The 27,089-nt window shown below is 34.9% G+C and overlaps 1 protein-coding gene across 1 annotated transcript; it reads left to right on the forward strand.

Annotated features, from left to right (window-relative positions):
* Positions 1-75: 75 nt before the first annotated feature.
* On the forward strand, positions 76-21,641 carry LOC129791964 (ubiquitin-conjugating enzyme E2 R2). The gene is made up of 6 exons (XM_055830651.1): positions 76-719; positions 4,908-4,994; positions 12,359-12,591; positions 12,752-12,866; positions 19,371-19,560; positions 19,668-21,641. Exons 1-5 carry the CDS (start codon positions 537-539, stop codon positions 19,488-19,490), a joined length of 738 nt encoding a protein of 245 aa, XP_055686626.1. The 5' UTR covers positions 76-536; the 3' UTR covers positions 19,491-19,560; positions 19,668-21,641.
* The last annotated feature ends 5,448 nt before the right edge of the window (positions 21,642-27,089 follow it).

Here is a 27,089-nt window from a genome sequence, read left to right on the forward strand (position 1 = left end):
TGAATACCCCTTACAATGTTTTTGCGCTATATCGTTTTCCACCGGGTTTTTTATGAAATCTCTACAGCGCTCCTTCAAAGGCACGCGGTGACTTTTGTAAGCTTCATTTGACAGCTGTTTTGTCAAAATTTAATTTTCAGTGTTGCACTTTTGCAGAAAACACGAAAAAAGCCACATCTGGGGTGGAAATAAATGTATTTGCTGTGTGAAATAATGAATTGTGATTGAATCTTGGTGCGGGGGATGCTGTGAAAAGTTCGTGCGGGAAAAGGTGGAAAGTTGGCAGACAACAAAGACTTTTCATTAAAGAATCTCTCCGCCATTGCTTACAAGAAAAACAATTATACTCTTTGTGTGGCTCTCTGGGGCACTTCCTGGGTACCTTTCCTGGATACAGTGTCTGTGTGTGCGTGTGTTTTGACCACTTGTGGCAATCCCGGAAGGGTTTTACGGCGTGAAAAAGGGGATAATTGAGCGTAGGGGGGCGTCGTCACAGCGAGTTTCCGGACGCTTTTTGTTGGATTTTGGTTTTTGCAATGGGCACGATGTCCGCCCCAACGAGTTCAGCTGTTAGGGCACTGGCGTTGGAGTACAAGAGCCTCCAGGAGGAGCCCGTGGAGGGTTTCCGCGTAAAGCTGCTCAATGAGGATAATCTCTTTGAATGGGAAGTGGCAATCTTTGGGCCCCCGGATACACTCTACCAGGGGGGCTACTTCAAAGTAAGTTGTTTTGTGTATTAGTTGGTATTGTTGTGTATTTTTGGGCATTCACGAAAATAGACCTCGATGTGGTGCCCTTGAGGAAGCTTGAAAAAAGCATATTTGTTGCAAATTAGGAAAATCCTCTCAAGCACAAGAGACCCATGCCAAATGAGACCCCGCAGCAACGTACAGAGAGAGAGTGAAAAACAACGTCGAAGCAGCTGTTCGGGCAGAAGGGGGGCGACGTGTCATTGGGGGGAGGGAGGGGGGTGGAATTGTGTTGCTAAATCACCATAAAAGTGTATTAAAAATGCTTTTGTAGGAGAGATGTAGGAAATAGTTTAATGCTGTGTGTATGGAGTGGACATCCTTCAGCAGAAATCTCAGTGGTGAGTGAGAAGGCACGACTGTTCCGTCTCTGCTGGTGTGGCCGAGAGAGAGAGGGGTCAAGGCCGGACTAATGAGGCTGCTACTACCGCCGCCGTCGTCTCAATTGAGCCTCCATCCACACACCAACAATACTTCACCTCAAAGACTATTTCCTCTACCTTCTTCTTCATCCTCCTCCTTCAAACTCTCTTTTATTCTTAACTCAATTTTAAAAGGAAAAGCTTCACAATCATTGATTTCCCGGACCCACCATAATCAATAAAATGGCTTAAAGTTGAATTTTAATTGCTGCAAAACTTGCAAATCCTATCGTGCTATCTTCTCCCAATCTCTGACATCACGATCTTGCGTTATTTTCCATTCAGAAGAATCACAACAGAGCAGCCAATGAGAGCTTAAACATTTATTTTATATTCTCTGTAATTTATACAGAAATAAATTCATAAGAAAATTTAACTTTAAAAGCTTTTCTTTTGCCCTTGATCACCTCAAAGAAAAAACTAAAAGTTCTTTCAGAAAGTTTTTTAAAAGAAATCTGATTTTGATTTTCTCTCAACATGTTTTCAATGAGATTTTACATTTGAATAAAATTAATTTAAATTGAAAATAAGAGCATAGTATTTTGCAATAACATCCGCACTATCTCTTATTCTCCTCATGCAGAGATGGTCTATTGTGTGGAGAGAGAGGGAGAAGAATTTGCGGTTCACGAGACGATTCAATTGCGTCTCTTGTTGCCTCTCAATTTTCTTGAAGCAATTTAATTTGCTCCCACAACATCACCCCCAAGTTCATGATGGGGGATGAGGAGGTGACATTCGCAATTTTGCTCTCACACATCAATATACATAAGTTTCTTAGCTATGATGGAAAGTCAGAAAGAGATAAGGAAGAATTTTTTGAGTATGTACAATACCCGTCAAAAGTTTCCGAGCAAGCAAAAATGGCGTATTTTTGAAGGTAAATTTCAAACGGTTCTATCTCCGGCTGCGGCTAACCGATTTTAATAAATCGACGAGATTTGGGAAGGGAATTAAATTACCTTTCCAACGATAGTCTATTTGTCAAAATCGGTACACTAGCAGCCGAGATGCAAGAGGTTAAATTGAAAATTAATGAAATTGGGAAAAAAAATACTCGTCTAGGTTTACCAAAATTGCTACCAAAAATCAAAGAATTGACTGATTTCCAAAAATTTACCAGCTTTGGAAAGGTGGGAAATGTACCTTTCCAAAACTGGTCGATTTTTTAAAATCGGTTAACCACAGCCGGAGATACAACTATTTAAAATTTGCCTTCAAAAATACCCAATTTTTGCTTGCCCGGAAACTGTTGACGGGTAGTGTATATTCTTCACACAAATACACGAGTTCTCTTCTTGAGCAGCAGTGTGGGGTAATTTCACAATTTCATCCCAGAAACCTCCCCAAAAAAAATCTTCCTTTTCGGAAAGAATAAAAAAAAAGCAGCATTTCGTGTAAACTTTAAATTCTATTTTCTATCAGCCAAAAAGGAAAACTTGTAAATTCTCTTTCGCGAAGAGTTATGTTGGGAAATCATGCTCAATTCCACAAGAATGCCTTCAAAGCATCAAAAGAGAGATTTTTAACAACTTTTTTCTTGGGCTCTTTTGGGGAATTTATACCCAAAAAATTCAAGAAGTAAAATGAAATGCTTGCAAGTTGTTTATTAGATTTTATCGCGATATACTTTCACTGACTTTCGTGCTATAATTTGGAAAGTAAAACTATAGGTATCTCTTCAAAAAATAACATTTTTTATATAATTTTTTATAAAAAAAAATTTTCTTGAAATTTTTATTCATTTGTAGCTTTAAAAAAAAACGAATTTAAATGCTATTCTTAGTTTGTTTAAATTTTCAAAAATTAGTAAATTTTTAAAGAGTTATGTAAGAAATTAATTTTTACAGTTAGAAATATAATGGGTGAAATTCACTAGTCAGATAGACTTAAGTTTTCTTAAGAAAGACTTTTGTCATATCGTTCATAATAATTAATAATTCATATTAATTATTAAAAAATATTTCAGTGTTAGAAAATTGTAAAAATGCAAAAATATTGTCCATAATGTAATTGCAGGCCTGATGAAGGAGAAATAAAGCTCCGAAACGTAGCAAAAATAATAAACGAGGAATTTCAAAAAAGGTCAGATCCTGCGTTTGACTCCCACAACATTGAAAATTGACCGAATCTCCAATATGACTTAAGTTTCCTTAAAATTTCTTGAGATTCCTAAAGAAAAACCTTAAGGTTCCTTAAGAAAAAATTAAGAATTATACGTTTTCTTCAGCGAAACTTAAGATTTCTTCAGTCAGGCTGAATTGGGTTAAGTGCACGTTTTTTGTTGATTTTTTCTGATCGCTTTCGGATAAAGAAATTTGTAAAAATCATTTTAAAAAATGCATTTTGCTCGATTTACTTAAGAATTAAGGGAAACTTCTTAAGTTTCCCTTAAGAAAACTTAAGAATCTCAAATTTTTCTTAAGAAATTTAAAGTTTTTTCTTCAGGAATCTTAAGAAAAATTAAGATATTCTTAAGAAAACTTTAAGAATCTTAAGAAAATTTAAGTCTTTTTCATGGAATCTTAAGTCTATCTGACTAATAAATTTCATAAAATGTTGAGATCTTCCTGTATAGTTGTGAAAAGACATTAACTTTTTTTTATTATTTATTTCTAAGTAAAGACCTTAATTTTTTTTCATTACGTCTTACTTAGAGGAATTAATCTCTCACCTGGCGATCACAGGTGAAAAGTTCATCACACAGACAATTCTAGGAATTGACAAAAATATAAAAATTGTCGAGATGAACAACGAGACGAAATTAAGAAATTTATTACACTTGGCGTAAAAAAAATTCTCAAAGACTGCAGGAGACGCAAGGACAGTTAAAGACAATGTTTAAATGAACAAATAAAATGAATAAATAACTATACTTAAAGAGTTACATCTGGGGTCACTCAGTGACCTCATAAACTCTAATGGGAAGGTTATTGAGAGTTCGTGTAATAAATCTTTTAATTGTGAGAATCATTTTACTGTTTAATATATCATTGAATTTTATTAAATTCTTTTTAAGGTAAACCTTTAAGCTCATTTCCCTCTCTTTCCACAAAAGGATAATAAATTAAAAGTAACATCATGAAGTGAAGGAATATAGTTAGGGGAACGTAGCCCAATTCGGACCTAAGATTTTAAATGTAGAAAGTCTAGAAAGTTATGGGAGTAAAAAGAGCATAAAAAGGGGTTTAAAATGGTACCAAATCTAAGAATATTGCTTTTTATTTTATACCATTTTTTCCCATTCTGCGTGGACCTTTAGAGGTCCGAATAAGGCTGCGTTTCTCTTATATTTTACGCGAAAATAAAACAAACCAAAAACACTGAAAAGTTCTGAAAAAAAAAATATTCCAAAGATCGAGTTTTATTGCCCAAAAACATGTCTTTTTTGGCATTAAAAAATTTCATTAAAAAATGCTTAAAATGTAAATTGTGTAGCATGTTTTAATTTATGTTAGGACTGTTAGAAGGATCAATTCTATATACAACCAACATGTTACTTAGCTTCCGTATTTGTTACACATTCTATAAATAGCAGCGCATTTTATTTGAGGACTTGAAATGTTCTTGAAGGGGGAAATCATTACACAATGTTCTCCTCCCAAAAAAAAAAAAGAAAGAGAAATATTAATCAATGGAAATATTTTTATTGACTGGATAATGGTCTTTTCTTGTCTTGACGTATTTAATAAATTTTTTACCTGCAAATAACATTCATTTCTCTCTCTATTTTCAGGCTCACATGAAATTTCCACCCGATTACCCGTACTCACCACCGTCTATTAGATTTTTAACTAAAGTCTGGCATCCAAATGTTTATGAGGTAAGTTTTTCTTTCTATTTTGTATGATTTTGCATTTTTTTCACCTTCATTGGGGGAAATGTTTTTGTTGCTCCTTCTAAATGCAAAATGAGAGCGTTGGCATTTTTCTTTTCTTTTCGCGGGGCAAACACAGGGTGAGACAGAAAGTACTAGGTGGGATAGAATTTAAAAAAAAATAATCAGCCAGCGACATTTCAACACTTATGTATATAGAAATATTTATTAATAGTTTGGAATGGATGTTACAAAAGCACAACATATCAAGAACGTCAGGAGAGAAGAAAAACATTTTGCGTTGTTTTATTTCTCACAAAAAAAAAAACGCACACGGAGAGAGCTTTGTTATTTTATCATCTTGAACGTCACTTTGAGAGGAGATTTCTCACTTTTAAGAGTGAAGAAAAAGACATTTTTTGTTGAACATTTTAGTGAGACTATTGCTGAGGGGGTTGGTGTGGGTGGAGGGGTTCCTTGACCTCTACTAGAGTAAATGTGATGAAAATTGATGATGGTTTGTGGAATGAGATTTCTTTTGGCGGAATGCAGAGGAGTAATTTTCTAAAGAATTTAAGGCTTGTGTTCTAAAAGAAAATTTTCCTTAATTTTCTTTTAAATAAAAAAGGAGATTCAACATGAAAAGAGACAAAATTAAAATTATAAATCTTCAATTTAATCCCATTGTTTGAAAAATTGCACCAAATATTGCATTTTCCCCACATTTCCTTATTCACCATTGAAATTCACCATCTTTCCTATCCTGTCTCGAATACGCGCCAAATTCAAATTATTTTTTTTTAAAATAATTTCTGTAACACCCATTAAATCAATTAAATCATTAGAATAATAAATCATAATTAAAATGATGTGATAAAATTCAGAGATGTGGCATAAAGTGTCAGAAATTTATTGCATTAAAAATGAATTATGAGAAGTGAAAATTTTCATTTTGGAAGAAAATGAATTTTCCTCACATTTGGATAACTCTTCTGGTGCTTTTCACTTTCATTCACTAATTTATTTATATATTTCTCAATAAACTATATATTTCTCTCGCACACGTCGTACCTCGATGCTCACAGTCGGGAGAAGGTTTGCTGTTGTGGTGAATAAAAAACGCAACAGTGTGCTATAATAAGTATGTCATCATACTGCTGTAGAATGAAGAAATCTAGTCAAGGCTAGAATGCATTTTTTTTATTTAATTTTTTTTTGCAATTAAGTAGTGAAACTCCACATTAAAGCAAAGGTGTTGGATTGTGTGGAATAGAAGCATTTTTTTGTTAAATTGAAAATAATTCCCCGACGAATAAACATGCCAGTTTAACCCTTTAAGGTCCGCGCCTAAACTGCTGGGCCGATTTTGGAAATTTTGCTATTTTCCAACTCTTTGGGCCTAATTATATGAATTTCAGTTGAAAAAAAAATTTTCCAACTTACGGATTTTCCGGAAAAGCTTTGGGTCAGCATATGACCCAATGGACCGCAAGGGATACAAAACACGGATTTTTGATATTCACAATTAAGAACACTCTGTGTCCGTGGCCGGTAATGTTACCCCCAAGACGCCTCGGAAGCACCCTGGGATGAACTACAATGAGAATCAGACCGACCAGAAGTGGTTTGGTCAGGATTTTCAGTGTCATCCCAGGTGAAGGTTCCTCTAAACACGCACCTTGCCACAGTTTTACGGTCAATTTACCACTTATTTGCCACATATTTGGATAAAACTTAACGGAACACTAAAGGGGGATACACATTCCTCCATCAGAACACATCCCAGCTAGAGATTCTGGCCAGGAAATCGCTCAAATCACCGAAATTCGTGGCTCATCCAGCCGCTTCTCCACACTGAAAACACGTACCTTGCCACGGTTTTGCGTTAAATTAACCACTTATTTACCACAAAATTGCATTAAACTTAACACAACACTAAAGGAGGATACCCATCCCTCCATCAGAACACATCCTGGCCAGAGATTCTGGCCAGGAAATCACTCAAATCACTGAAAATCCTGGCTCATCCAGCCACTTCACCGCACTGTTTATGTATGGGAAATGAGTTGTCAAAAATTCCGCGTTTTGTATCCCTTCCCGTCCATTGGGTCATATGCTGACCCAAAAAGTTTGGAAAAGCTTTTTGGAAAATTGGTTCAACTTTCAAGGTTCCCATAAAGCAAATTTTTCTTGTTATTTAGTCTATTTATAAGATTCAAGTCGATTTAGACTATCGGAAAACTATAAAATAGGAAAAAATGCCGATTTTCAAAGTGCTGAAAATTGAGCAATTTTCCCCAAGTTTGATGCAAAAAATCGACTATAAAGGAATTAATTGGACGAATCAAAAAAATATGTCTTGAAAGGTTGATCCTTTAGCTTTATACTGGCGAAGAAACCATCCAAAAATATTAACTAGAAGTATATCTAAAAAATCATTTTCGTTTTGGGTCAGGGTATGACCCAAAAAACGTTAAAGGGTTAAGCACCAATACATATTAAAGAAAATTGATTGATTGATAAATGTTGAATCGGTTGAATCTCTTAAATTGGAGGTAGTTATCACAGTGCTGTACCATAAATATTGTCTCTCTCTGTCCCTTCTCCAATACATATCTTTATTTATCTCACATATATTTTACAAATTGCAGCATTTAATGGTGAAGTAAATCGCTGAGGCTTGCCGTCTCCATATAAATCACAATAATTAGGCAATTTGTGTTATTAATTAAATGATTAAATTTATCACTAACAAGCAATGCAATGGTGATACATAGTTCGGGAATTTATTGCACAAATTAAACTCTTTTTAATTTGATCGAGCTTTCATTAAAATTTATTCAAGTTTACATATTTGCAACAAGAAGATTAAATTTTTCAATGAGCTCATACTTTTTTAGCAATGAAAACAAAGGGGGATGTATCTGCCGAATATTTTGATTTTGACTGTTTTAGCGTCTAATCACAATATTTCCAAAGTTCTGAATATTCTCATTTTCAGCTAGATTTTAATACTTCTTCAGTTTGAATTTACTACTTTTACGGTTAGAATTTACTGTTCTTTTTAAGTAGTTTTCAGGATTGAATATAGTACTTCTTAGGCTTAAATTTAGAACTTTTTCCGATTGAATACAAAACTTTTTCAGTTATTATTTACTTCATTTATGGCAAGAATTTATTATGTTTTCAACTAGATTTTAGTAGGTACTTTTATTTATTGAATTTAATTCTTAATTCTTATAACGACGCTTCCGGGTGAAAGTAAGTTTAAAAATTCAAAAAGTTAATTCTTGAGATTGAATTTTCAAAAAATACCAAAATCTCGCCGAATTTATAAATTCAAGCCGAAAAAGTACTAAATTCTAGCAGAAAACATATTAAATTTAGCCAAAAACATAGTAAATTTTGGCTAGAAAAGTATACTGAAAAAACAATGAGAAAAGTACGAAATTGAATTTCACTTCTTTGGCTAGAATTTAGTTACTCTTTAGGCTTTTCCTCTTCAGTCTCTACCAATTTAAGACTAAAAAAAACCGAAATGTTCGTCTGTTGAATATTTTTGTTTCTTTGGTGAATCATCCGAATATTTTTATTCAGATAAACACCCTTGAATGAAAGGCATTGAATTGAAGAAAAAAATGTTATCAAAAGTCTTATCACTTTTTGTATAGAAGAAATCGTGATTGATGTTGAGGTTATTGCCTTGTTGGAAATAATTCTCTTAAATTTGACAAATTATCTTTTTTCTAATTTTACAGATAAGGTGAGCAATAGTTTTATCACTTTAAAAGTAAAAAATGAAATAATGAAATGTTTTGTCAATGACCACATAAAGTTGATAATAATCACCTTGTTTGTTCATATTAATTTCCATTCAGTTCAAAATGTCTTTGTTTTAAAAGAAATAAAAGTGAATTAATATAGAAAATATTAATTAATTATGCTTTATTCGTTGTAAGAATAGGGGAAGATGGGGTAATTTAGTCATTTTGGCTCATCTTACGGTATATTAAACACACGAGAAAAATTTCTTTAGCATTGTTTTGTAGGAAATTTACTGGCCTACAACTTATCCGTGGAAAAAAATTTTATTCCTCCCCTAGAACCCATAGGTCTTCGAAAAACGATTTCATCGTAAAAATTTTTTCTATCTCGAAGTGAAATGGGTCAATTTTCCATTTTTTAAGACCCTTGCAGTAGTGACCAAATTACCCCATTTTCCCTTACACCGTATATACTTTCTCAGATATCCAAATTTTGAATTTTGTACTGAAATTTCAAGATTTCAAGCGAATTTCAAGGGTTTCTTGGTCGCTGAATAAGGCCCAATGTTGAATAGAATTCGTTATATTTTCCTTTTAACAAAATCCGGGATTTTCCAAAGCTTTCGGCCGTGTTAGGGGTATTCGTCAAAGTCTATAATGAGAGGAAAATTAAAAGAAAATTTTTAACAAAAAGAAAGAGAGATTGGTAAATAATTTCCACACGATTGAGTGCGTAGAAAATTTTCATTCTTTCTCTTTGTAAAAATTTTCTTTTTATAATTTCCCCAAGAATTCCTCTTTCTGTAGATAACTGACGGATGCTCTGAACTGCACTAAAAGTTAGGGGAAAACATTAGTTTTTCTCTGTGAGAATTTTCAGCCACGAAGAAAAAATTCAGATGTTGTAAAATAAAAGCAATACGTTGTGAAAATGAATATAGTACCTAAAGATTTAAAACATTATTTAAATTCTTTGTTCGTTTCTTTTTCAATTTTACCATAAAGACGACACTGAAAATGGAACAATAAACTGAGGAAAATCTTTAGAAGAAAATGCCAACTTTATGGGAAATTTTCATTGAGTTATTTCTGAAAATGTAACACCATGTTAAATTGAACATCCGTTTGCATTAAAATGTACTTGAAAATTCATTGTAAATTCTTCTCTGTAAGTTTACTTTTTTCGGGTGAAAAAGACACAACTTTTCTATTTTATTTTTCTTGTTTTACATACTTGTGAATTTATTATTATTACATTCCTTTCTCTTTGTTAGCCGGATATTGAGAGTGAAAAAAAAATTGTCGAGAAAAAGAGAATGAATGAGGAGAGAGAGAAAAAAACAAGTATTTCATTTTTATTTTAAAAGAAGAAAAAGAGGAGATATCTTTACTTTTTTTTACAAAGACAACGAGAAATTTTCTTGCTCACTGACATCGACAAACATAATGATGTTATGGTTTTTGAGCGACAATGCATTTAAGAATAGATGCTTGATGAATGTTTCAATATTCATTCTGTCTTTCACACTGAATGGGATTTTGAAGGAGAGATGGATAAAATGAGACAAAGTGATTTGTTTGTTTATTTTTTCCATTTTGATTATAAATAAAAGAATTTATTGGAGATTTTTTACAATGTTTGCATTTTATTTGCAATCAATTGACAACGATAGGTTGGACCTTGACCATTTCCTCATTTATATGTTTCTTTCTTGAGTAGATGTGAGTTTTAGGAAGTTTTCCTCCTTTAAATGAAAGATGATTTAACAATAAGATTAATTCTCTTGGACAAAATAATTATAAGGGACGTTTAACGATGAAATTATATCCTTAATTGGGACAATTTAAATAGAAGAAGATTAGAGGGAAAAAAAGGAAAATTTGCTGCTGTACTTGTTCGGTGTTTTCTACCAGGGATGTAGCCAGAAATTCATTCAAGAGGGTGCTGTGATATCTTTTTTATTCTAACGTTTGATGTTAATTTTTGGTGTTCGATATTCTTTTCTTGACATTTTTTACGTTTCTCATGTTTTTTAACGCTTCGTTTTCTTAACCTTTTCGCTTTTTTTGGGTCATACGCCGACCCAAAGGTGAAACATTTTCTTTTTCCAATTATTTATGAATTTAATTGTTTTTCAAAGTAACAAATGCTTCAAATTCATGCAAAAGAGGCCAAAGAAGACGTTCTGGCTGAGAAAAATCCTCTGAAAACATCTAGACAATAAATATTGTGAGAAAAAAAGCTCATGTTTCAATGTTTCACGTGGACGCGAAAGGGTAAAACACTTCGCGTCCAACGTGAAACATAAAAACATTGAAACACGCGCTCTTTTATCCCGATATCTATTCTATAATCGAACTCAGAGAGCATTTTCAGGCAAATAAATTGTTCGACTTGTTCTGTGTGAATTTCATGTATTTCTTACTAGGAAAAACAATTTAATTCATGAAAAAATAGGAAAATAAAATGTTTCATATTTGTGTCAACGTATGACCCAAAAAACGCGAAAAGTTTTGACGTTTGATATTTCTTTTCAAAGTTTGTCGTTTCTTTTCTGACACTTGACATTTTTTTTTAACGTTTGACATAGTACTTTTCAACGTGACATTTGTTTTTTTTTATGTTTGATATTTTGTTTCTATATGTTTCACGTTTCTTTTCTGACACTTGACGTTTGTTTTAACGTCTGACGCACTTTTGCTATCATTTGATATAGTATTTTTTAACGTTTGATGTTTTGTTTTCCATGTTTGATATTTCTTTTCTATATGTTTGACGTTTCTTTTATAAATGTTTGTCGTTTTTTTTCTAACGTTTAATTTTATTTTTTTACGTTTGAAAATTCTCTTTCTAAATTGTTTCAATGTAATTTTTAGCATGAAAATAACTTCTTTCACCTACTGCGGGGAAAACCATGAATTTCCTGAAATTTTAAGGGATATTTAGAGACTAAGAAAACATCCTCCCTGACTACGCCTCTGTCTTCTACACAGAGAGCAACAAGCGCGAACAGAGTCGAATATTCTGTAAATATTTTCCTCACATTATTGTTACTCCAAAAGGCGGGAGATGGGTCTGTTAACAATATAATGTTCATATAGTATGTAAATGTACTTTAGCAAATTAATATATATCCGGAGAAAATTGATGGTTGAAGAAAGAAAAGAGCGTAATCATCTGCGGAAGGAAAATCATGTTTTATGTTACAATTTACTCTATTTCTGTGTACGCAACATTTAATACTTTTTTCTTCTATTGTTTATACAATGTTGAGGAAAATAAATAACAATTTAATATAATTTTAGCATTGCATCTTTTCTCTCTCTGTTTTTTTTATGTCATCTTCATTCGTCTAAAATTAGAAAATAAAGTGTGGCAAATTGTGTGAAAAGTTGTGTTTCAAGAAGAAGAAAAAAGAGTATATAAAACAAGAGCAACGATGAAGAAAGGTCAAGTTTATAGCGTCAAAAAGCCACTTTCGAATCGATTGATTTTTATGTGAATCACCACTGCCTTCACTCTCATTTTTTGCTTTTATTATTAAAGTTGTGGAATCAAAACATTTTTTTTTCTTATTCTTTATTTATTTATTTATTTTTCGACAGAATGGAGATTTGTGTATTTCAATCCTCCATCCACCGGTAGATGATCCACAGAGTGGTGAATTGCCATGCGAAAGGTGGAATCCAACACAGAATGTCAGGACAATTTTACTGTCGGTGATTTCACTGCTTAATGAGCCAAACACATTTTCACCTGCAAATGTCGATGCGTCCGTCATGTATAGGCGATGGCGTGATTCTCAGGGGAAAGACAATGAGTACCCAAATATTATCAGGTGAGAGATTTTCCATTTCTTCTCTGGCTCATCTGCTTCAGTTCTTCCCCTTTCAAAAATTAAATTTTTTTTTCTTCGAAGTTTTTTCTCTCTCAGAAAAATTTGCATTTCATTTGCGGATTGATTAAACATTAAAATTCTTTTGTAAATTTTTCTACAGGCGACAAGCTCTAGCTGCGAAAGCTGAAGCTGAAAAGGAGGGCATTGTAGTTCCTTTAACGTTAGAGGATTACTGTATTAAGCCGAAGTTTAAACCAACAAATCCAGAACCTCAGGTGAGTTCACAAATTCATTCAAAAATCGATTTAAAAAGGATTTTTTTTAATCTTCGTTTGAACACCTTTTCTTTCATTTTCATTCTCTCCGAACATTGAAAATGAATTTTGATTTTATTCTTTATTATTTCTTCCTTTAAAAAACGTCTCAAATATATAGAATAATTTGTTGAATAAATTAAGGGAATGAAAAGGGCATTTAAGCTCTCTTTTTGGGTACCCAACCTAATCACGAAATTCCAAAACAAATCACAATTATCATTAAGAATTTCTTCTTCCCATAAGAGCAATTAAACAAACACGGTCAATTTTGCTATGTAATTGAGAAATATCTAATCACAACGTATTTTAGTTATCTCTTCTCGTGGTAATTTAAGTGATAATTGCTGCAAAAATATAAATTACGTTATAACACATACTTGCAAAAATGATTCAATTCAAGGAAAAGTTTTTTTTTTTGGTTTTAATCGTGCACTTTGAAGCATTTAATTGAGGAAGTTTATCATGAAAAGGGGGGTGACTAATACGATTTATTTCAAGGAAAATGTTTAATGTGAATTTTCTTGGAAATGTTTTGTTTTTTTTTCTTTTTAATTTGGTTTTTAGGTGTTATTTGGGTTAATTAGAACTTTTATTTGTAATATTCAGTGTGAAAGGAGTTTATGCACGGGCTAGGTAAAAACTTCCTCTATTGCAGAACAATTTCGACCAATTTCATCTTGTAGAGAATAAAAAAAAATAGAAAAATCCCGAGAAAAACTCCTTAATATCCACTAGGATCACATAGAAAAATGCAAAAAAAAAGATTGCCAGAAATTCAAAAAAAAATGTTTCAAAACTTTTTTGTAGACTTGTCGCGTATTTTCCGCAGAGGTTTTTCTTTTTTTTTTTCAAAATAATTTTAAATAATACTGTCGTCGAAGGACTTTTGTAGGTATGGCCCAGGAGTGGAGAGGGGCGCTTTAGCAACCCTAATGAGAACACGACAGGTCTTTTACTTCACAATTCACTTATTTATTTCCTTTCTACTTCAAATACACGCGCTCTCTATATGACGGTAGATGGCGTGATGGGGTCTTTCCGCGACTCGCCGTGAGCCGAAAGGGATCTCTATGGCACGGCGCTTATAGCTGCCTGGCGCCTACGAGATTGGCCTGAGAGAGGCAGCGTTGGGATCGCGCTCTTCTCAGGTGCGGCGGGGAGGTTGCATCACGGCTAGCGCTTAAAGCAGCTATTCTTCCTCTCTAATAATTCCTATTTCAGCCTCCTTCTACACGTCTGTAAATGTTGTGTTACCGAAGTTAATGGGAAACGTGTAAATTCCCACAACTATCGATTGATGCTCCCGCAGTAGTTCCGCGGAGCTATGCTTGAGACTTAGGCGTCTAGTTCGTCGGCAACAATACATAAAAGTGTCAATTTTCTTTTAATAAATGTTTATAAAATGTTTTAAATGTTTATTAATACTTTAATATGTTTTGAAACATTTTTTAGAGGACAAAAACTGCAAATGGCGTCGCAATATTTGGATTTTTTTGTAATCTTTTTTTTTTGCATTTTTCTATGTGATCCTAGTGGATATTGGGGAGTTTTCCTCGCGATTTTTCTATTTTTTCTCATTCTCTACAAGGACAAAAGGGTCAAAATTGTTCTGCGATAGAGGAAGTTTTTACATATTCCGTGCATAAACTCCTTTATTTAATTTTTACTCAAAGGAATAATTTAAAACCTCTTTCTTGAGGGATATTTTGAAATATTTCTTTGTGTTCTTTAAAAGAATTTTATGTTTTCTTATTTTCTTTTACTGTCTTGTTAAATTGTCAAAGAAGCCACCAAAGAAATAGATAATAAAATGTGTAGAGAACAATGAATTTTAACTCTAAATTACCTGTCTTAGGTTACAAAGCAATTAAGAGACGATAAAAACCAGAAGAGAACTTAAAAAAAAAGAGAACAAAACATGTTCAAAATGCTTCAAATATCTCCAACAAAATGTAGGAGAGAACGGGGTTAAAAAAGTCACTTAAGGGTTTAGAAAAAGCTCAAAATATCATATTTCCCAAACAGATAAAGCGTAATGTATAGCTCAATTCTTTAAGATATTTCTTGCCCTACAACTCTTTCTCAGATCATTTTGTTCTATCTGACTAGGAATTATGATATTTTAAGCTTTTTCCAAACCCTTAAGTGACTTTATTAACCCCGCTCTCCCGTGCTCAAAATTAGAATTAGGTGCAAAAAGAAGGTGAATTTTGCACGCCAACATAAAGATTTAACAGTAAATGGGCTTCATGGAAATTCCTTGTAGACTTGAAGAGCTTTTTTTCTTGCTGAAATACGTTAATTCTAGGTCAGAATTAGTTGGAATTTCAAGTACTTCCCCATCATTGAAGCCTTCTTTTCCACTTAAAGAAAATTTATTTATTTATTTCATATGCATTGCAAAAGGAATAAAAGAAGAGAACGGAAATACAGAAGCTTTTTGAGCTTGAAAGCTTTGGGGAGGATTGAGGGGAGAAAATAGGGCGTAACCTAGATTTTTGCAACACATCCCCACGAGGAATTGGGTCATGATGTCAAGGGTATAGTTCATCCCTGTTTATCTCTCTCTCTCGTCTCTCTCCGTGAAAATTCTCCAGAATTCCCAGGAATCTATTTATTTAAAATGATTCCCTTTTTTCTTGCTCTAAATTCACAAAAAAAAATAGAAAACTTTTCCAACCCAGATTGAATGAGAAGGGAAAGCAATGAGAGAGAGTGAGAGAAAATGGGGGATTATAGATGAATAAAAGCAACGAAAAGGGGTGGAATTGATGGGAAATTTGCTGACAAACCCTCGACAATATTATTGTGAGGGGATAATGTGACTGTTGGGAATGAGTTAATGTGCTATGTATGTATATAAATTGTCGTGATTGACGTTATATTCCTTACTTACGCAATAAATGACGATTGATGGGAGGAAATGAGTTTAGGAAATAAAATATGTTTAAAAGACAAATAAAAATAAATTAAAACATGAAAAATTCAAGCATAAAATTTTATAAAAGGTTAAAAACAATTTTTATTAGAAATCAGTATTTCAAAACTTTCAAAAAAAAATTCAGTCAAAGAGACCAATCGTTCAAACAAATATTTTCAATCACAGTATACTTCAGTCAAACTTTGGTTGTTTTTTAACCAATTTAATTAGTGAAAAATTTAGCAGAATGTAAATGTATCTTATGAATTTGACCAATTAATTTTGTGGAAGATATTTGAAAGTTTTATTGAACGAGAGAGTATTTTTCACTAATTTAATTGGTGAAATAACTTTTGCGAAAGATTAATTTGACTGAATTTAATTAATAAATTCTTGACGGAACTTTTGCAGAATGTTTTTGTAGGAGTATTTTTTTTCCTTCCAGGGGCGTCAATATATTGAATACGGGTTTAAGAGAAATGAATCTTTTCCCAAAGCTTTCGGCGTTTTACCACGCCTTCCTCAGTGGTTAGTTTGTCAATTATTTAAACCCCTGTCAACAATCCCCTTTGCTTGAAAAGGTCTAGTAAAATGCCAAGACAAGCAGAGGAGATTGTTGATAAGTGTTTAAATAGTTGACAAACTTACCACTGAGGAAGGCGTGGTGAAACGCCGAAAGCTTTGGGAAATGATTCGTTTCTTTCAAACCTGTATTCAATATATTGACGCCCCCAGAAGGAGAAAAATTGTTCTACAAAAACATAATTTGACTGAATAATTTTATTATATATCTTCCACTAATGAACTTCGATGTTTTTGACCAATTCAAACGTTCGAAGTTTTACTGTAGCCATTTCAATCTTCTATATTTTCTTTTCACTTAATAACTTTTGTGCTTTTGACTATTTGATCTTGTTATTTTAACTGAAACATTTTTGGAAAATCGACTGTTTCATACCTTTAACACTTGAAGGACAAAACTGGTACTTGCTGCCAATTTGACCTTTTTAAACCGTCATAGATTAAAATCTATCCAAGTTATCTTTATAAATTCTACATGTAAACGGATTCAAATGCTGGAAGTTCGTGAAAAGAAAATCTGGAAAAACGTTTTTTTTTTTTATAATAGAAAACGAGGTAAATTGTCGCTTCGCTCCAATTTACCTCGCCCCGCTTCGCGGGGATTTGTTGCGCTTCGCGCAAATTTTAGAGAGAAAATAAAATGTGATGGTTTAAAGGCAGATTTGGGCCACTTATCGATCCCAAAAGAAAAAATTTCCAAAGAGAAGAAATCATTTTCATACAACACTTTAGGCGCCAAATTCAAAAATTTGCAAAAACTGCATGAAATCTCTATGGGGGCTACCTGAAGGGGGACTTTGAGGGAAAAATGGATACGGCCATCTGAAACGGCCTGTTATTAGGGGCCTCTGTACCAAATTTCATCGCGATCGGACAAACGGTGTGGATTTGTATAGAAAAGTCGGAACGACGATTACCAACAAACAGGCCTTTCTTTATTATATAGATGGGAAGCTCTCATCGAACGAAAAAGAAAAAAATTGCGAAGAGAAGAAATCAATTTCATACAACACTTTAGGCGCCAAATTCAAAAATTTGCAGAAACTGCATGAAATCTCTATGGGGGCTACCTGAAGGGGGACTTTGAGGGAAAAATGGATACGGCCATCTGAAACGGCCTGTTATTAGGGGCCTCTGTACCAAATTTCATCGCGATCGGATAAACGGTGTGGATTTGTATAGAAAAGTCGGAACGACGATTACCAACAAACAGGCCTTTCTTTATTATATAGATGGGAAGCTCTCATCGAACGAAAAAGAAAAAAATTGCGAAGAGAAGAAATCAATTTCATACAACACTTTAGGCGCCAAATTCAAAAATTTGCAGAAACTGCATGAAATCTCTATGGGGGCTACCTGAAGGGGGACTTTGAGGGAAAAATGGATACGGCCATCTGAAACGGCCTGTTATTAGGGGCCTCTGTACCAAATTTCATCGCGATCGGACAAACGGTGTGGATTTGTATAGAAAAGTCGGAACGACGATTACCAACAAACAGGCCTTTCTTTATTATATAGATGGGAAGCTCTCATCGAACGAAAAAGAAAAAAATTGCGAAGAGAAGAAATCAATTTCATACAACACTTTAGGCGCCAAATTCAAAAATTTGCAGAAACTGCATGAAATCTCTATGGGGGCTACCTGAAGGGGGACTTTGAGGGAAAAATGGATACGGCCATCTGAAACGGCCTGTTATTAGGGGCCTCTGTACCAAATTTCATCGCGATCGGACAAACGGTGTGGATTTGTATAGAAAAGTCGGAACGACGATTACCAACAAACAGGCCTTTCTTTATTATATAGATGGGAAGCTCTCATCGAACGAAAAAGAAAAAAATTGCGAAGAGAAGAAATCAATTTCATACAACACTTTAGGCGCCAAATTCAAAAATTTGCAGAAACTGCATGAAATCTCTATGGGGGCTACCTGAAGGGGGACTTTGAGGGAAAAATGGATACGGCCATCTGAAACGGCCTGTTATTAGGGGCCTCTGTACCAAATTTCATCGCGATCGGATAAACGGTGTGGATTTGTATAGAAAAGTCGGAACGACGATTACCAACAAACAGGCCTTTCTTTATTATATAGATGGGAAGCTCTCATCGAACGAAAAAGAAAAAAATTGCGAAGAGAAGAAATCATTTTCATACAACACTTTAGGCGCCAAATTCAAAAATTTGCAGAAACTGCATGAAATCTCTATGGGGGCTACCTGAAGGGGGACTTTGAGGGAAAAATGGATACGGCCATCTGAAACGGCCTGTTATTAGGGGCCTCTGTACCAAATTTCATCGCGATCGGATAAACGGTGTGGATTTGTATAGAAAAGTCGGAACGACGATTACCAACAAACAGGCCTTTCTTTATTATATAGATGGGAAGCTCTCATCGAACGAAAAAGAAAAAAATTGCGAAGAGAAGAAATCATTTTCATACAACACTTTAGGCGCCAAATTCAAAAATTTGCAGAAACTGCATGAAATCTCTATGGGGGCTACCTGAAGGGGGACTTTGAGGGAAAAATGGATACGGCCATCTGAAACGGCCTGTTATAAGGAGCCTCTGTACCAAATTTCATCGCGATCGGACAAACGGTGTGGATTTGTATAGAAAAGTCGGAACGACGATTACCAACAAACAGGCCTTTCTTTATTATATAGATGAAGCTTAAATTTTGAGGTTAGAAATCCGAGAAAACCTTCGGAGTTTTTCACCAAATTAATTGACCTTTACATCTTTTCATTGAATATTCCTGTTATTTTCATCAATAAAATCGGTTATGGTTAGGTATATTAACTGATTTATTCAGTTAAAATGTCTCTTAGCTGATTAATTCAGCGATTTTAACTAAAGTATTTTTAAGAGTGTTAATAGCTCTTAAAATTCATTAGAAAAAAATATTTTTCGATAAAATTTGAAGATTTTTTTTAAGTATTTAATTTATATTTATATTTTCAGCTGGATATGACGGATTTCTACGATGATGACTACGACTTGGAGGACACGGAGGACGATGAGCAGCAATCGGGTGAATCAGACTACGCCGATGGGGACGACAGTGGCAATGGGGAGTCGTAACACAATTGGATTATTCACAGAGATGAGAGACTTGAGGCGATAAAACTCCGTCACAACGTCCACTTTTACTGTATTTTTTTTGTTTGTTAAACTTTTGAAATTTCTTTTTTATTCTTTAAAATTATCTTTGAAAATTTATTTTCTAACGGACTTTTTTGTTTTTTTGTTTCATTCCAGGACCTTTGGTCTTATCCTGAATCCCCCACTCTTAAGAGAAATATGGAAACAGCTTTTCTTCTCAGCTAATGTAAGAAAGTATATATAATCCAGAACAAGTAAGAGAGAAATAAAATTGCTAACTTTTGCTAAATTTTCCCCATGAAAAATTTCCCCCAAAAGCTCCTTTACAAAAAAATTAAGAAAAAGAAAAGAAATCAGAAAATTAAATTTGCTGAGATGAGTTTTAGGTGAAAAAAAAAAACAAGGGAGTTACATAAAAAATATACATATATAAAGAGGTAAATAAAAATAACCATGTGTGAATAGTAGCTACATATATAATATATTTTAAATAAGTAATTTACATTAAAAATTTTATTTTATGGAGGTAAAAAAAATTCAAAAATACGCGATAGAATTTAGAATAAGAGAAGAAAAAAAACAAGTTAGCTAAAAAAAATGAAATTAAAAGTCAAAATCAATTAAGGAAAATATTGTGGAAAGAAATGGCATTATATAGGTATATATTTGTTCTGAAGAGAATCCAAAAAAAAGAAGTCCTAACAAAAAAAAACATTCTCACATAAAGTATATTTAAAAAAAAAAGAAAGAATATATTGAAAACAGAAAAAGTAACTAAGAAAAATGAAATATATAAAAAAATAGAATATAAAAAAAGAGAAAATAATAAGAATTATGTGAAAACTTATTAAGCTTAAAGGTAGAACCTCTGCACTGTGCAAAGAACAATTCGAATATTTCCAATTTTTTATTAAAATTATTTTGTTTTTTTTTTTCTTTAAAATTTTTATGACTTCTGTTAGATTTTTTTAAAACTATCCTTTGTTTTTTCTTTCTTTTTTAATTAAATCTAAATTTTCTTTTAAAAGCTTTTGGAACAAACTACAAATATATGTAATTTAGGTTTAAATTAAGAGGTAATAAAAAATGTCAATTTATGTGGTAAAAATTGGATTTTTATTTTCAAATCCTGACCAAAATTTGCAAGATTAAGAAAGATTTTAAAAAATGAATAAATGATATTAGGACAGTCTAATCGTGCCAATTTATTTAATTAAAAAAGAGCTTTTTGTGGCTCTGAAATGGAATGTTTTTCAAAGCTATTTAATTCCCAGAATTGTTTTAAAAGAATTTTTTTTTACATTTTAAACATTGAAATAATAATTGAAAAATTTTCCTTAAATTAGAAGCTTTGCCATTTCTCTTTTCACGAACAAATAGAAGAGAATTTTTAACAAAAGAAAAAAAAACATTTTGAAAATTTCTTTAAAAAAAAGTTTAAAAAAAAAACCTTTGAAAAAAAAAAGTTTGGCAGGATTTTTACGTAAAGCAGTAATTTTGTAAAATAAAGGAAATAATTAATAGAAAATAAAAAAAAATAGTTCGATTTAATTTTTAGATTTAAAAGATGAAAAATATGAAGTAATTGTGAGAATGATTTAATTTGAAAAGATTTATTAATTAAATTAAAAAAAAATATTTGTGATTTTATTTTTGTAATGTGGAATCTTTTAAAGTATAATGCGTAATTTCCTCTTTTTATTTTTGTTAACAAAGTTTAGTAAATGAAATTTTTGTAGGTAGAATATTTTTCTTTTAATCGTGTTCTCAATGTAGATGCAGTATGTGAAAATATTAGGAAAAAAAAAACAAAAAAAAAGTTATTTAAGAAGTAAATTAAGGAGTAAGAAAAAAATCCACAAAGAAATGGATAAAAGAACATCATTCGTGTGTCTCTTTATTGATATAAAAGAAAACCCTAAACATTGTAATGCTTGCAATTTTCCCATCTTTTTTTTCTTTTAAAATACAGAAAGAAAGAGAGAGAGGGAGACAGAGAGAGTATATATACTAAAAATATATAATTAATTAATTTACTACCGACGTGAGCAAAGAACTTTATGGAAAGCAGTATGATGTAAATAATTTTTTTAACAGATAAGATTATATGTGGTTTCGAAAGAATAACAAGATGTTTGTTTCTTTTCTTTTCTCCTTCCTTTGAGGGTTTGATGAATTTCTTCTTTCCAGCTCCAGAAGCCTGAGGAAAGTACTAAATATCATCGAAATATTAGACTAAATAACGCGAGAAAAATCTAAGAAAAAAATTTAAAATTCATATTTTAGAATTTTCATTCTTCAAAAAAAAAAATTCTCAAACAACAAAAAATTGCAAATGGATTAATTTCCTTACATTCATCCTTAAATAATTTTCTAAACTATAAAGAAAATACTTCTTGGGGGTTGGGCCACCTACCAAGCGCGTCCCCGGGTGGTGGATAGGGGAACGGCTGCGTTGGGTTAATACCGTCCGCAGTTAGCATTAGGTATAGCTAGTAGTACGTGTTGGTGAAGTGCTCTTCACGCCCACGATAAACCTATGGTCAAACCTATGCCGCGAACCAGCCCATTTCCGTCCACGCCGGATAATGCAGGTTTAGCTTGGGGCTACCTTCCCCTTCTTGTAAAAAAACCCCTGGTGAGAATGAATTAAGGAGCCTCGGATCTGGACTGATACACCGACGACGACCAAAGCCTAGTAAACCGGACAATGATTTACGCATTTTCTCATGGAACGTGCGCTCCCTGTATAGAGCTCGCGCGGCAGCGCAACTGGCCGATACCCTGTCCCAATATAAGGCTGACATTACCGCCATCCAAGAAATGCGCTGGACAGGACAAGGTGTTCTGGAGAAGCGTGACTATAATATCTATTATAGTTGCCATCCTAAACATCATATGCTCGGCGTGGGCTTCCTGGTCAGCCGTAAAGTGAAGCCCGCGGTAATCGGCTTTAAACCGATAAGTGAGAGGCTGTGCACTCTGCGCGTGCGAGGCAAATTCCAGAACATCAGCCTCATAAATGTTCATGCCCCTACGGAGGATTCCAGCGAGTCGAAAAGGATAACCTCTACGATTTGGTGGAACAAGCCCTCAACGCCTGCCCAAGATATGATGTCAAAATCGTTCTTGGGGACATGAATGCAAAGATAGGGAGGGAACCAGTCCACAGGCGGTATACTGGTGACCATAGCTTGCATGAGAACTCCAATGACAATGGACAACGCATCATCAATCTCGCCGCTGCACACAACCTGGTGGTTGGGAGTACCCGGTTCGCGCGGAAAAACATCTACAAAGCCACTTGGGCTTCACCGGATGGAATAACCTTCAACCAGATTGACCACGTGCTGATCGACCGCCGACATCAAACGTCCCTACTGAACGTGAGAACGTTCCGTGGAGCAAACGTCGATTCTGACCACTTCCTCGTTGGGGCTGTGTTCAGAGCTCGGGTGGCCACCTTCAAAGGGGTGGCAGCAACAAAGTCGGTGAAGATCAACATAGAAGCACTGAAAAATGAGCAGCTTCGTGCAAAATATGCAGAGGAAGTTGATGCCGCCCTTGCAAATAATGCAAGTGGACCTGGAGACGGGATGCCCATCAACGACATGTGGGAGCATGTTAAGAGCGTCGTCATTGGGAAGGCCTCCACCACCCTTGGCCTCGGTCGGAAAGCAGATCGGAACGACTGGTTCGACGATGAATGCAAGCTAGCCACTGAGCAAAAGAATGCAGCATACCGAGCTATGCTGAGTTCAAGAACACGATCACGCGTGGAGTCTTATCGGGATCTCAGAAGAAAGGAGAAAAAAGTTCACCGACGGAAAAAAGAAGCTTGGGAAAAAGAACTAGTCTGTGAACTAGAAGGATACAGGAAGCAGCCGCACCAGGCGCGGAGATTTTACCAGCGTGTTCGCGGGATGAAACCGTATACACCGAAGTGTTCATCTTGCAGGGACAAACAGGGAAACCTGGTCTCCGATCAGGAGGGCATCCTGGAGCGTTGGGCTGAGCATTTTGATGAACTACTGAATGGGCAGCTCGAGGACGAGGTGACGATTCCACACCTTCAAGCCAACAATGACATGCTGGATCCACCGAGCATGGATGAGACTATGGCTGCGATTCGGCGGCTCAAGCACAATAGAGCGCCGGGGCCTGACGGAATCGCATCAGAGCTGCTCCAATGTGGGGGGGACCGTTTGCACTCAGGTCTCCATCAATTGGTGCTCAGAGTGTGGGACGAGGAGGTGATGCCAGCGGATTGGAAAATAGGCGTCATCTGTCCCATATTCAAGAAAGGAGATATCACCAAGTGCAGCCAATATAGAGGTATCACGCTGTTGAGTACCGCCTATAAGATATTCTCCTCTATCCTACTTGGTCGGATAGCCCCATACGCCCAAGCCGCAATTGGAAACTATCAGTGCGGCTTCACCCCAGGAAAATCAACAGCCGACCAAATCTTTTCCCTGAGGCAATGCATGGAGAAGATGAGAGAGTATGACCAAGTTCTCCACCATCTCTTTATCGACTTCAAGGCGGCCTACGACAGCATAGCCAGGGTGAAACTCTACGTTGCCATGAGGGAATTAGGCATCCCTGAAAAGTTGATAAGACTGACCAGAATGACCATGACCGATGTGAGGAGCAGAGTAAAGGTGGACGGATCGCTTTCAAGGGAGTTCCACGTCAAAAATGGACTCAGACAGGGGGACGGACTCTCGTGCGTTCTCTTCAACCTGGCACTTGAGAAAGCGATTCGAGACTCCGGCGTGCGCATGAGGGGGACCATACTCAATAAGTCCACGCAGCTTCTCGCGTATGCTGACGATATAGACATCATGGGGCGCAATTCCCGTGATGTCAAAGAGTCCTTCACCCAGATTGAACGCTCTGCGCAAGATTTGGGGCTGCACATCAACGAGGACAAAACAAAATATATGGTGGCATCGTCAGCAAAAACGCCAACTACGACTCCAACTTCATCTACGGAGAACATTGGTCAAGTAGAAGTCGGAAACTACAGATTTGAGGTCGTAGAATCCTTCGTCTACCTTGGGTCCACAATAACAGCCGACAACAACACCACCACCGAAGTCCGCGCGCGGCTGTTAAAAGCAAACAAGGCCTACTTCAGTCTATCAAGACTCTTCAGATCCAAACACCTGTCCATCAAGACAAAGCTCCTGCTGTACAAGGTCATGATCTTGCCAGTACTCACATACTCATCCGAGACCTGGCCACTTAGCAAAAGTGAATGCGAACTCCTGTCCGTATTCGAAAGAAGGATCCTGCGAAGGATTTTTGGCCCAGTATGTGAGGGAGGACAATTCCGCAGTCTATACAACCACGAGGTGTACGAGCGCTACCGAGAGGTAAATGTCGTCAAGCAAATACGCCTTAATAGACTGCGGTGGGCTGGTCATCTAGCACGTATGGATGAAGACGACCCAGCTCGGAAAGTCCTCTGGGGTAGAGTCTAATAGGGGTGCCGAACTGGCGGACAGTGGCGCGGGATAGGGACAGATGGAGGAGGATCCTCGATCAGGCCAAGGCTGGAGACCAGCTGTAGTGCCGGTTAAGTAAGTAAGTAGTAAAGAAAATACTTCAGAGTTTCCATTTTTCCACACAAAATAAATCAACGTAAGACAGGATGTTAGCAGAACAACAAATTCATTGATTAATGACTCTCAAAATCTATTAATAGTTTGCAAAAATTTCCATTTGCTGGCTGGTTTCAGTCATTTTTTTTCTTTGAAGATTTCACGTGAAGAAGTTCAATGAAGTTGTGTATAGGGAAGACTAGGACAGAAGTAGTCATAAAAAAGATTTAGGAGAAATTCGAAAAATTCTCTTTTAAAAATTATTTTAGGCCTATTTTTTTCAAGCTGTTCCCTAACTTTTTATTAGACTTTAGTTCTAAAAGTCACTGCTTTAGTATAAAATTCACTGCTAAGTACGGCTTAGTCCGTTTCGTTAGTCAGACTTAGGTTTTCAAAGGTTAGATCCCGGTTTTCACAACAGATCTAAATTTTTAACCTAGGCCTAAGTTTTTAAGCAATTCCTAAGTTTTATAAGTTAGACTTTAGTTTATTTAAGCTAGACTTAAGTTGTTACTCTTAAAATCCTAAAAGCTTAACCCTAAAAAACTCAGGCTTGCCTAAAATTTAAACCTGATTTAGGCCCTATGGACATGAAATTCGCGGCCGTAAAATACTAGAATTTAATAAAAAAATCTGATTTAAGAAAACTGAAACTTAAGCAAACTTAGACAGATATAAAAAAAAATTAAACCGAACTTAGAGAATTTCACCCATAATTATTAAAATCTGGGGATCAGAATGTAATGTCAGATGGATTAACCATACTTGGCCTATGTGCTGAAAGATTTGAAAGCTAGACTTAAGGTTTTTTAAGGACTAACTAAATTTAGGCCAGCGGAGATGTAAAATAACCTAAAATAAATACTGATAAAGCCAAATTTTGCACGATTTGATTCATAAAATTCTAAGCAAATTCTCATTTCAGAAGATGAGTTTTAATATTTCCATACATTTTTCACATAAGAATCCATTTTTTGAACAGGTGGCGCCGCGAGTAACCAGGATCTCAACCAAGCGTTTCGGTGGGCAATGACAATCTCACAGACGCACTTGAGACTGCTTGCCCGCCCAAAGCGTGGGGCACCACCGAAAACACACGTATTCTGGACGTACAGAGCAGATGCCAATACAAAAATAAAAAAGGTAAATATTTACTTTGCCTTAAATGTTAAATTGAACTTCTTCGTTGAACTACTCGCGGCGCCACCTGTTCAAAAAATGGATTCTTATGTGAAAAATGTATGGAAATATTAAAACTCATCTTCTGAAATGAGCACACGTTTTAGAGTATGCTTATGAACATAAAAAATGTTGCTTAGAATTTTATGAATCAAATCGTGCAAAATTTGGCTTTATCAGTATTTATTTTAGGTTTTGGGTCATTTTCCGCTAATTCTACTGACCTAATTCGGACTGAATGCAATTTTGGTTGAACGAAATTCACGAAAATTACCCAAAAAATCGATTCAGTAAGCCTGACTTTGAAAAGAACGGACAAGAATCGGACTAACCAGACATTCAATTTTCACCTACTTCCCGTCAAAAGTTCTAATGCTGAATATTCCTTCCAACGTTGATCGATGGAAAATCTATTATGTTCCTTCTTTCTAAATTAAAAAATCACAAAATACTTTATTAAAAAAACACTTCAGTGTCTTGAAAAAATCAAAATGGCTTCCTTGGCGTCCTATCACACCAACTAGCGCCACCTCTCGACCATTCCCTCTAAGATTGAAAGAATTTAAATTAGAATTCAGTGCAAAATAAAAAGAAAAACCTTCCACTGACTCATACTGATGAAAATCAACAAGATTTTTTTTTATTCAACCCACAGAGACAGACTAAAATGTAATAATCATGCGTCTTTCATCTAAGAAGATCACGCAAAACTCACGAATCCTTTCTCTCATGAGAGCCCCCCTCATGCGGTGTCTCTGTGTGGTGGTGTAATGTGTATAAAAAAAAAGCA

The sequence above is a fragment of the Lutzomyia longipalpis genome, chromosome 3, assembly GCF_024334085.1.
Source record: "Lutzomyia longipalpis isolate SR_M1_2022 chromosome 3, ASM2433408v1".
In the NCBI taxonomy this organism is placed as follows: domain Eukaryota; kingdom Metazoa; phylum Arthropoda; class Insecta; order Diptera; family Psychodidae; genus Lutzomyia; species Lutzomyia longipalpis.